This window comes from Penaeus monodon, chromosome 6 (genome assembly GCF_015228065.2).
Source record: "Penaeus monodon isolate SGIC_2016 chromosome 6, NSTDA_Pmon_1, whole genome shotgun sequence".
Taxonomy (NCBI): Eukaryota; Metazoa; Arthropoda; class Malacostraca; order Decapoda; family Penaeidae; genus Penaeus; species Penaeus monodon.
In genome coordinates this window covers 37,240,161-37,252,660 of record NC_051391.1, presented here as the reverse complement: position 1 = coordinate 37,252,660, position 12,500 = coordinate 37,240,161, and the positions used below count along the sequence as shown (strand labels likewise).

At 48.3% G+C, this 12,500-nt stretch overlaps 1 protein-coding gene across 2 annotated transcripts in view; it reads right to left on the bottom strand.

Moving 5' to 3' along the window:
- The window catches only part of LOC119574425 (RNA-binding protein 24-like), a 101,579-nt gene that overhangs the window by 14,862 nt on the left and 74,217 nt on the right, over positions 1-12,500 (bottom strand). For both annotated transcript variants that reach the window (XM_037921646.1, XM_037921645.1), the window contains exon 3: positions 11,479-11,530. In XM_037921646.1, coding sequence (XP_037777574.1) covers positions 11,479-11,530 — 52 coding nt within the window. The remainder of the gene's footprint in view (positions 1-11,478; positions 11,531-12,500) is intronic.

Sequence of the window (12,500 nt, the reverse complement as noted above, 5' to 3'; positions counted from 1 at the left end):
TTCATGCATATAAGTGTGCTCAGTCCACAGACGAATAAAAAAAAATACCATATATATAAATATAGATCACATATTTCCGCCTACACAGCAATACCTGCGCTTGAATCCCTTGTGCTTGAGCTTACATGTACTTATGTTTATTCTTTGTCTTGCATGCGTTTACGAAAGCACCGTGGCGACAGCTTCGCGGGGCCGGACGCAAAACACTGTTGTCGAAACGCGCGCCGTTTGTGAGCTGTTGCTAGGATTTCCAGGTGCGCGTCCCGGCAGGTGTGACTTATGTGTGCGTTGCGTGAGGGTCTCCAACCTGAAGGAGGTGCGCCGGCCCGGCCATCCCATTATAATTGCAACAGGAATTTCTTCACACTCCAAAGCAGCCGTGAATTAAGTGAGCAAACATTTTTCCGAGGGCGTTCAAGAGAGATTTATTCTTCGGGTTCATGACGGTGTCTGGGGGCCGTTTGGGAGCATGGAATTGGGGGCGAGGGGTGGGAGTGAGGGTAGGGGTGGGTTAGGGGCATGTGATGGTTGGGCTTTGTTGTGTGGGGGGAAGGAGAGAGAGAGAGAGAGAGAGAGAGAGAGAGAGAGAGAGAGAGAGAGAGAGAGAGAGAGAGAGAGAGAGAGAGAGAGAGAGAGAGAGAGAGGAGAGAGTGAGAGAGAGAGAGAGAGAGAGAGAGAGAGAGAGAGAGAGAGAGAGAGAGAGAGAGAGAGAGAGAGAGAGAGAGAGAGAGAGAGAGAGGTGTGTGTGTGTGTGTGTGTGTGTGTGTGTGTGTGTGTGTGTGTGTGTGTGTGTATGTGTATGTGTATGTGTATGTGTATGTGTATGTGTGTGTGTGCGTGTGCGTGTGTGCGTCCCATTGTTGTGGTTTGTTTTGTCACTCACGACCCGAGTGCGCTGGTTGTTAGGTCGTTGTCAACATGTTATTGCTTGCAACACCGTGATTGACACGCGCTCGCTTGCCTCTCAATGCACATAATCTTCAATCCAAAAAATACCGAACGAGGAGGGCTGAGGTGAGGGGGGGAAGGGGGAGTGGGAAAAGGGGAGAGGGGAGAGGGAAGAGGGGAGAGGGAAAGGGGAGAGGGAAGAGGGGAGAGGGAAGAGGGGAGAGGGGAGAGGGGAGAGGGAAAGAGGGGAGAGGGAGAGGAAAGAGGGGAGAGGGAAGAGGGGAGAGGGGAAAGGGAGTGATGAGAAGAGAGAGTTGGAAAGGGAGAGAGAAAGAGAGCGAAAAGGGGAGAGGCACTTCATGAGCATTCAGAAAGGGGGGGGGGGTAATATGGAGGAGGGGAGGAAGTGAGAAAGAGGGGAGGGTAGAACATTTTCATGGACGTTGGAAGCTTTACAAGATTTACAGCGGCAACATGACATTAACCTGACACTGAATTACAGGTTTCATAGCGACAGAAAATGCTGCCATAAACATGGCATATCTCTGAATGATGAAATGGCTTGCAACTTGATTTAAGAAAAAAAATCAATCATACCAGGACAGTATCTATGGCTATGACTGAATTAACTTCCATACATGCAGATGAGCATTAATAAATTGTCTTGCAAAATAAAATCGCAATGGTCGAGACTAATTTCGTTGATCTGTTGCATGCAATTGAGCCTCATTACAAACAGATATTAGAGAGGGTAATTTCTATTTCGTACGTAGAACTGAAAGAGAGAGAGAGAGAGAGAGAGAGAGAGAGAGAGAGAAGAGAGAGAGAGAGAGAGAGAGAGAGAGAGAGAGAGAGAGAGAGAGAGAGAGAGAGAGAGAAGAGAGAGAGAGAGAGAGAGAGAGAGAGAGAGAGAGAGAGAGAGAGAGAGAGAGAGAGAGAGAGAGAGACGAGGAGAGGAGAGAGAGAGACGAGAGAGAGAGAGAGAGAGAGAGAGAGAGGAGAGAGAGAGAGAGAGAGAGGAGAGGAGGAGAGAGAGAGAGACGAGAGAAGATGAGAGAGAGAGAGAGAGAGAGAGAGAGACGACCTCGCTCTCCAGAAGGGCAGCCCGTTGTGTAGTCTATTTTCAGCGGAGCGCGAAGTGCACATCGTGGGAACAGATGGAGGAGGTCGGAAGGAGAGATGGCAAGGAGGAGGAGGAGGAGGAGGAGGAGGAGGAGGAGGAGGAGGAGGAGGAGGAGGGAGGAGGAGGAGGAGGGAGGGGGGGGGAGGAGGAGGAGGAGGAGGAGGAGGAAGAAGAAGAAGAAGAGGAGAAGAAGAAGAAGAAGGAGTAAGTGAAGGAGGAGTAGCAGCAGTAGGAACACGAGGAGGAAGATAAGGATAATGAATGATAATGAAGAAAAGAATAACAAATAAGGGGAAAGAAGATGGCGAATAGACGTACTCACAGACAGACAGACAGACAGATTGAGGGAGGGAGAGAGAGAGAGAGAGAGAGAGAGAGGAGAGAGAGAGAGAGAGAGAGAGAGGAGAGAGAGAGAGAGAGAGAGAGAGAGAGGAAGAAGAGAGAGGAGAGAGAGAGAGAGAGAGAGACGAGAGAAGAGAGAGAGAGAGAGAGAGAGAGAGAGAGAGAGAGAGAGAGAGAGAGAGAGAGAGAGAGAGAGAGAGCGTGGAAGATAGAAAAAAAGGAGAAAGAGAAAGGGAAAGAGAACGGCCTCCTCCCCTGCCCCCTGCGTGGCACCCACAGGCCACGCAGCAGCACCGCCCAGCCAACCCGGAAGCGCCTGTGACAATGGTGACGGCCGCCGCGAGCGTGAAAGACAAAAGGCCTCTCTACATCCTCTGCTACAACCACGGCCGTAAAACACACTTCGCTGACCAACGGAAGTTATCCCTCCATGGGTCAGAGGTCAGGGGTCAGGTCAGTTTAGAAGCTCCCGGATGCATTGCATTAGCCTGGTGTGCTTGCTTGCTTGTCTCTCTTGCCTGCCGGTCATCTGCTTGCTTGACTGTCTGCCAGTGGCTAATTGAATCGTGGTCTGTCGCTCACTGCCTCGCTTGTCAGTGTCCCCCAGTGTGCCTGCTTGCCTGATATAACAACGAACAGCCGAACACACAGCTGCGTGCTCGTTATCTCTGATGCGGGAGATATTTGCTCATCGCCCCCTCCCCCACTTCCCCCTCCCCCTCCCCCACCCATCTCTTCCCTCTCACTACACCTGGAGCCACTATCTCCCCCCCCTCTTCTCTACACTTCTTTGTCTACATGGCAAAGGCTACAATAATTTCTGGATCTATAGGTCGTTAATTCAAGTGTACTCAGCAAGAACACGTCTAAACATAGGTCTGTGGAAAAAAGCAAAATACTGCAAGTTCCAAGCTGCAATTTGATTCTCAAACGCATCCGACTGGAGTCGCAAATAAATACAAAGTGAAAAAATAATGAAGACAGTCACGTATACATGATTTTGATCCGTATACTTTATGGTGACGCTTTATGGTGATCCACTTGTGGTGAAACTAAATGAAGACAAACAGTGGTACCTTTTCCCGTTTATGGTGATTTTTTAAGTGGAAATACTATACAGTAACCTTCATGATGACCCCGAGCATGGCTATTATCCCTTAAGGTGAAATAAAACAGTGATCCTTTATGGTTAAACTGAGATAGTGATCGTTAATGGTGAATGCCAAATGGCGATCCACAGCACTCCGAGCGGCATATGGGTGACCCTGACATTATCATTTCACTATCAGGAGGACGCGCATCTAATCACCAATCTTGTACCTATTTAGAAAACGGATTTTTTTTCTCTCTCTCTCGTCTTAATCAGTATATCCCTCCCTCACTCCCTCCCTCTTTCCCCCTCCCTCCCTCCGCCTCTCTCCCCCTTTCCTCCCTCCTTCCATCTCCTCGTCGTCCTCCTCCTCTTTTTCTCTCCCTCCTCCTCTACATCCTTTCTCCCTTCCTTTATTCGCGAGAGGTAAAGATGAGAAGGGAGTGAATATATAATAAAATAAATTTGAATAAAAATAGGAAAAAGGAGAGGAGAAGTGCACACGTGACCATGGGGGAGGGGGTGGCGGCAGGGGGAGGGGGTGGGGGCAGGGGGAGGAAGATGCTAGGAGAATGGGGGGGGGGGGTGTCACATGTCAAGCACAGGGAAGGCGACAAAGAAGCAAGGAGAGAGAAAAGGGGAAGAGGAGAGGGAGGAGAAAGGGAGGAGAGAAAGAGAGATAGGAAAGGAGAGGAGAGGAGAGGAGAGAGAGAGAGGAGGGGGGGGGGGGGAGGGGAGGGGGAGGGAGAAGAGGGAGGGAGAGGGGGGGGGAGAGAGGGAGAGGAGAGGAGAGGAGAGGAGGGGAGAGGAAAGGGGAGGAGGGGAGAGGAGGGGGAGGAGGGGAGAGGAGAGGAGAGGAGAGGAGAGAGAGAGAGAGAGTGCATGTTTGTGTATTTACATGTTTGTGTGTTTAGGAGCAGTGATGGCAGGGGGGGTGGGGGGGAGAGGATGGGATAGAGGAGGTGCTCGGTGGGGTGGGGTGGGGTGTGGGGAGTGGAGAGGGGAAGGAAGCTAATAACAAAAAAAGGAGGGTTATGAGGGAGAAGGGGGAGAGGGGAAAGGGGGTGGGGTTTCGAAATAGAAAAAAAAAATACCACAGAAGCATTCTAGATTAAACTTCAGGGAGTTCTAAGGGTGGCCAATACATTTTCCTTGGAGATTGAGAAAGAGAATGAGGGCATAGTACAAAACCCGGAATAATAACTGTACATTTTTCATTCTTTTATATCGAGAAGAATGACACTTTCTTATGACATATGACACTTCTACCCCCACCCCTACCCATCCCACCCCACTCCAGCCCGACATGGCACCTGCTGTAAGTAAAGAGCACAAGAAAAGAAGTAGAACAAGGGGAGAGGGGAGGGAGAGGAGAAGGGAGGGAGAAGGGGAGGTACAAGCAGGGGACGCTCCCCCCACCCGTCCCCTCTCACCCCAACCCCAAACAAACCACCCCCATTAATGAGGGAAATAACTCATCGCTGGCACCAATGATCGGCATAAATCTCCGTTCTTGCGATAAATATTTTCCCATTGAACGTCACGTCGCGACAGCGTGGCCCCCTCCCCACCCCCACCACCCTGCCACCACCACCCCGCCGCCCCCCATCGCCAGCTTGCCCCCCGTCGACCGTTGCCCGGACCGGTAATCGCCTTTCTCCTCGTGCCCCCCCCCCCCCCCCACCTGCGCCGCCCGGCCTCATTAACCTCTTCATCCTTTCTACTTCACCTTCCTGCCCGCTCTCATTTCTCTTTCTTTACCGCCTCTTCTTCTGATTCTCCTTCTCCTTGTTTTTCCTTTTTCCTTCATCCTCCTCCTCCTCCTTCTTTCCTTTTCTTCCCCTCCTTCTCTCACCCTTTCCTTTTCCTTCAGTCATGTAAAATACATCTTGGCTTTACAGCTATACAGCAGTGAACACTAAGGACTGTGTAATTCTGACTTCTGTCGCTTGCGTTTCCCTTTCCCTCTCCCTCTTTCCTCTCGTCCCTCCCCCAATCCCTACTATCCCTCTCTTCCCCTTCCCTCTCTCCTCCATCGTCCCCTTCCCTCCCACTCCCTAATCCCCCCTCCCCTCCCCTCCTCGGGAAGCGCAACAGCCGCTCAGTGACCAGATGATCGCGTGACCGATGTCTGACCCGCACTTTACCTGTGTTGAAATACTTGTTCACTAAATATCGATCGTTAGCGCCTGGGGTGGATGGGGGGAGGGAGGGGGAAGGGTTGGGGAATGGGGGAGGAGAGGAGGAGGGAGGGGTGTTGGGGCATGGAAGGGGGAGGGGGTTACAGGGTGGGAGAGGAGAGAGGAATTGGGTGGAGAGAGAGGGAGAGAAGAGAGGATTTAGGGGGAGGGAGGGAGTTGGAGAACGGGAAAAAGGGGGAGGAGGGAGGAGCTAGGGAAATGGGAATGGGGAAAGGGTTATGGAGGGTAGGGATTTAGATGGAGGGAGGAGGGTAGAGGAGAAAGGGATGGAGAAGAGGGAGGAGAAGCACTGTCAGCCTCGTTAGCTCAGTGGTCACCATCTCCCCCACTCTCATTCCCCTTCTCCCTTTCATCATCACACGCGCGCCTTCCTCTCCCTCTCCCCCTCCCTCCCCTCCCCCTCCCCACACGCCACCCATGACTTTGCGACTCGTCCTCACTAATACATTCGTCACCCGTGGCGCTATATCCAAAATCAAAGAAAAAAAGACAATCTCTCTCGGCTTGGGATGACGGTGCTACTCTGAAGCTGACCCCGAAAGCATTCTCGACGCGCAGGTTTGATAAGAGACGGCGAAGGGCGTGCATCTTGGGGCTGTGGACTGATCTCTGCCTCCGCTTATCTGTGTCTTTCTTTGGTCTAACAATCTGCCTGTCTATCTATATCTATTTATTTATCTATCTGTCTATCTATCTATCTAATTATCTGTCGGTCTTTCTATCTATTTATCTATCTATATACACTATAAACTATACAGTACGCACACACTCACGCACACACACACACGCACGCACACTCACACACACCGCCCCCCCCCCTCACAGACACGCACTCCTACCCTTTCCTACCCCCCCCCCCCACCACCACCACAAGTCCGAGCGAGGCCCACCATCGTCCGGCCTGCCAAGGGGGCGTCTGCCTGCCAACGACACCCGTCAAGCAAGAAAATATATGCGCCTCTGTCACTCCATAGGCCTACCTCCGCCTGCCTCCGCCTCGGCCTACCTGAGGAGGGTATAAATATCCTCTGGACAGCAGGTTTTAACGGGAGACGGAACAAGGTAGAGGTAAGAGAGGAGGAGAATGAAGGAGGTGAGGTGCGAGAGAGAGAGAGAGAAAGAGGGAGAGCGCTAAACCTGAGAGATGGAGGATAGAAAAGAATAAAGCATAACGACGGAGAGAGAGAAGAATGAAAGCTGAGAAAGAGGCAGACAGACAAACCGACAGACGAAGACAATACATTAAACCCAACTAAACCAAGCGAGATGTACGAGAGAAGGAAGAGCGAGAGAATGGGGGAGGGAGGGTTCGCCATAGAGTAACCGGCGCGTGCGCGATCGGGAGCTATGAGGTGGTGGGGGAGGGAGGGAGGGGAAGGTGGTGGAGGGAAGAGGGAGGGGAGGTGGTAAGGAAGAGGGAGGGGAAGTGGCGGGGGAGAGGGAGGGGGAGGGGTGAAAAGAGGGAGGGTTAGGTGGTCGGGGAGGGGGGGTGAAAAGAGAGACACCCCAACGCGAGTGCCACTTGAGTACGACAAAACCCCACTCAGGTCTGCCCACAATTTAGCGGATAAAAGAGTAGCATCCATTACCCCGTGAACGCACGCCAGGCACGAGTCGACCGCACGCAACCTTGCCAATCACATTCGAATACTCACCCCTCCCCTCCCCCTCCCCCTCCTCCTCCCTTCCTTCCCTCTGCAACCCCAACTCTGAAAATCTTAACATACTCTTCTCCCCAGCCCCTTCATGCATCCCTCTCCCCCTACCTCAAGACACCTATCCCCCTCACACCCCCGAAGTGGACAGCCCCCAACCCTTCCCCTTCCCCAACACCTTGACTTACCTTCAACGCCCATTCACAACCCCCATACTTAGCCCCCCTTACAATGTACGTACCCTCCCCCCCCCCCAACACTCACACCCCCCCTCCACCATAAAGCCCTCCCAACCTGTACTCACCAGACCCCCCCACAAGGCTCCGACTTGACATACCCCCCACCTCAAACCAGGCGAAAGGCGAAGGATACAGAAGGATAGAGAAGCCCGTCGCTGCAAGATGATTTACGAATGAGGCGAGAGTCGGGCGGAGTAGGACAGAGGGAGGAGGGAGAGGAGGAGGGGAGAGGGAAGAGGGGAGAGGGAGGAGAGAGAGAGCGATGAGAGAGAGATGGAGGGAGAGAGGAGCGAGAGGAGAGGGAGGGAGGAGAGAAGGGAGCAGAGAGAGAGAGAGAGAGGAGAAGAGAGACGAGGCGAGAGAGAGAGAGAGAGAGGAGAGAGAGAGAGAGAGAGCAGGAGAGAGAGGAGAGAGAGAGAGAGAGAGCAGAGATAGAGAGAGAGAAAGGGAGAGAGGAGAGAGAGAGAGAGAGAGAGAGAGAGAGAGAGAGCGAGCGATCAAAACTTGCAGCCAACGAGCGAAGGACATCGATCTCCGAGAGAAAGCCGCCAGCCAATCAGAGCCTTTGCTTACTCCTCGGTCGACCAATAGGAGCGCCGCGAAGCCCTTCCTACGCGCGCCGGCCGACCATTCATCTCGCGACACTTGTCTGTCGCTCCCTTTCTCTTGCTTTCTTTCTCTCCCCCACTATTTTTCCCACTCCTTCTCTTCTCCTCCACCCTCCCTCTCCCTCTTCCTCTTTCTCCTCCTGTTTCTTCCCGTTCCCTTCCTCCTTCCTTTCCTTGACCTTCTCCTTAGTCTTTTTTCTTTTCTTCTTCTTCTTCTTCTTCTTATTATTATTATTATTATTATCATTATTATTATTATTCTTTTCCTCCTCCTCCTCCTTTACTTCACCTTTCCCCGATCCCTAACCGCCCGCCCGTTCCCCTCCCCCTGCGTGCAAGACTAACCATCATGTGATTTCTCAATCCCCAATCGCCTCGCCGTTTGTTCTCGAAGGTTCGCCCTCGGCCACTCGGTCGGCATGGCGTGTGAAAAGATTTTCCCCTCGACCTAGGGGTGTGTGGGGGGGGGGGGGTGTGGGGGGGGGGGGGGGAGGGGAGGAGGCGATGAGGAGGGAGGGGCGAAGTTGCACGTTTGAGGGAAATATTTATGTGTATTTGCCTAAGATTTTTTTTTTTTCTATTTTTTCTCTCTCTCTCTTTTTTTTAGAGGGGGCGGGGGTAATATGTATTTTTTTGCAATTTCAGACTTAATTTTAAAATATAGGCAGGGAGATGGGTAATTTTTTAAATTCATATGCATGAATTATGTGGAAAATTTAGATATATGTAACACACATGTGCACTTGTTCCCTTCACACCTGTCTCTGAATTATACCTTCAGCTAATTTGAAAATATATCATCTGTCACTAACACACACACACACACACACACACACACACACACACACACACACACACACACACACACACACACACACACACACACACACACACACACACACACACACACATACACACACACACACCATGCCAACATCTTACAGTGTCTGACACCACCGCTGGCACCACGATCATCCTACCAACACCGTCACCTCCATCTGTGAAATGCGTGTTTTGTCATTACCTTGATCAGGAATTTGCATATCATTTCGCGTGATGGAACTGAACTAATTTTCCTAAAATATGTACGAATTGCGATAGTTCTCTGATCGCTTATTTCTTCGCGTTTTAATCAGACTTAATGACATCGTTAGTGTGTTAATCATATTCAAACTTTGAGCTGAGAAGGGGGGGAGTGAGGGGGAGAGGGAGAGGGAGAGGGAGAGGGAGAGGGAGAGAGAGAGAGAGAGAGAGAGAGAGAGAGAGAGAGAGAGAGAGAGAGAGAGAGAGAGAGAGAGAGAGAGAGAGAGAGAGAGAGAGAGACGATCGTCAAAACTTTTTGAAATTTACTGATTTCATGAATATCAGTTCTAATGAGCTCCGAGCGTGGAAATGTCTTGGTCGCATTTGCGAAGTACAATTAATCAATCTGCAGGAATACGTATGTGCGAAGTTTTTTTATGATGTTTTTTTGTACAAGGCCAACTGCTGTTAAGAAAGAGGGAACGAGAAAGAGAGAAAAAGAGAAATAAAGAAATGAAGAGAAAGAGAGATGACATAGACAGACAGACAGACAGACAGACAGACGGAGAGAGAGAGAGAGAGAGAGAGAGAGAGAGAGAGAGAGAGAGAGAAAGAAAGAGATAGAAAGAGAGATAGAAAGAGAGAGAGAGAGAGAGAGAGAGAGAGAGAGAGAGAGAGAGAGAGAGAGAGAGAGAGAGAGAGAGAGAGAGAGAGAGAGAGAGAGAGAGAGAGAGAGAAGAGAAAGAACGAGAGAGAGAGAGAGAGAGCGGAGGAAAGGAGAGGAAAAAAAAAAAAGAAACGGAAAAAAAGAGAGAGAAGAGAAGACACGAGCAAATCGGGGAGAAGCCATGCGAAGGGAAGAGCAAGAAAAGAAAGAAAAGAGAGAAAAAGGAGCAGGGACCGAGAGAGCTTGTCGTTTCGTCATTTAAATCTCACCCAATTAATTCCTGGCGCGGCGCAGTTTCTCTGACTCATCAAAGTCGACCAGAGTCATCATCATTAACCTGACTCGTGATTTTTTTTTTTTTTTTTTGGGGGGGAGGGGGTGAATTGTGAGGAAAATGGATAAAGAAATGAATAAAGAATAATGAATATATTGGTGATGGTTATAGAGCAATGCTTATAAATAATATTAACGATAATAATAAAAGAAGAAGAAGAAGAAGAGGAGGAAGAAGAAGAAGAAGAAGAAGAAGAAGAAGAAGAAGAAGGAGGAGAAGAGGAAATAAAAATAACAATAACAAGAGGAGGGAGAATGACCCTAGCAGCAGGACCAAATAAACACGGACGGAAAAGTAACACAGTAAGTTGTTTTTTTATATATATATTGCAAGAAAAATATGTCCAATAAAAGCATATAAAAGAATAATAAAAAAAGATGAAGAAAATATATCATTTGAAATGCACTGAAAATTGTGAAAAATATTAAGATGGAATTTTTTTCCTTTACATTTTTTTTTCCCAAAGATTTATAAATCATGTAAATCAATATGAATAAATAAATAAAATGCAAGTTAAATAAATGATGAGACTTGTTTTAAAAGCAAATAGTTAGAGAGAAAATGAAAATAAACAGTTACTTAAACGAAGCATTTAACCGCCGGCTCATTATATCCAAATTCCTCAGATATGTTTAAAAATTATATGAATTATTAACTCAAGACTCATTTCAAAATTTACCTGACTATTTTTTTTCCGTTTTTATGTGCCTACACCAAACTTTGTTTTTTTTTTCGTTTTTTTTCTTTTTTTTTAATGATTAATCTATATCGTATGTCTACTCTGATTATCATTAGTATCCATTCATTATCACTTTGTTCGATATCAGTTTCATACCGCTAAGGCCTGGCGTAACCACAGCAACAGTAAACAAGGCGGAAAGCATACGAATGATAAATACAGAAATGAGCCAGAGAGAGAGGAATGATATTGAGAGAGAGAGGGTGGGAGTGAGGGAGAAAGGGAGGGAGGGAGGGAGGGAGGGAGGGAGGGAGGAGGGAGGCAGGGAGGGAGGAGGGAGGGAGGGAGCAAGCAAGCAAGAGAAAGAGAGAGAAAATGGAGGGGGGAGGGGGGAGGGAGCGAAAAATAAAAAGAAAGAGAAAAGGCGGTAAAAAAAAAAACACAAGAGAAAAAGGAACATAAAGAAATAATAATAACAATTGTGAGAATAATGACGATGATGATTATAATAATGATAATAATACCAATAATAATAATAGCAATGATAATGATGATGATGATGATACTGACAACAGTAATAACAACACCAACGGCAATAAAGCAAGGTACAACACCCGCACAACACTTACCCATATTGGCTAGGCAGAACAGCTGGGTAACGGAAGCCGGTGAGAGGAATTCCTGCAAGGCAACGAAGCAAACGGTTAAAAGAAATTTTCCTTCACTTTAGCGGAGAAATTCATATTTTGATATCGCATCGTATCACTTTCATTATTTCCATTGCTTGGTTAATGTTGGGTCGCTCTAAACACGCATTTTACAAGGACGGAAGGAGAGCAGTGGGGGGGGGGGAGGAATAGGGATGGAGAGATAGAGGGATAAATAAGAGATGTTGGAGACGAGAAGTAAACATAGAGATAGATAGATGGATAGAATGGCGATGGGAGAGAGATGAACAGGTAGACTGAGAGACAGGTACATAGACATGTAGTTATATATATATATATATATATATATATATATATATATATAGATAGATAGATAGATAGATAGATAGATAGATAGATAGATAGATAGATAGATAGATAGATAGATAGGTAGATAAATAGATAGAAAGATAGATAGAGAGATAGATAGAGAGATAGAGATATAGATAGATAGATAGATAGATAAAGAGAGAGAGTCGAGGAAGAAAGATGGCGAGACACCGAGATAGGCAGATATACAAATAACCAGATAAACAGATAGATGTGCATAGGTCGAAAATAAGAGACATTTGCGAGCGACGACGACTGAAAGGAAGAAGCAACGAAGCCACATAAGAATGCACGGTGCACGTCACTCTCCGATCTCCCTTTAACTCCGGCCAAAATGATTCATTCTTAGCCAAGGAACCAGCTGCGATTGCCATGAGTCAGGCAACAACAGCAGAGACCGCCTCCCTCCGGACTCACTCACTCACTCACTCACTCACATACGGAGACTCCGATTCAGATACAGTGACACTGACAAAGACAAAGAGATACAGATATCGACACAGGCAGACAGACAGACAGACAGACAGACAGACACACACACACATACACACACACACACACACATACACACACACACAACCCACCCCTTATCATCTCAAACACACAACAAACCC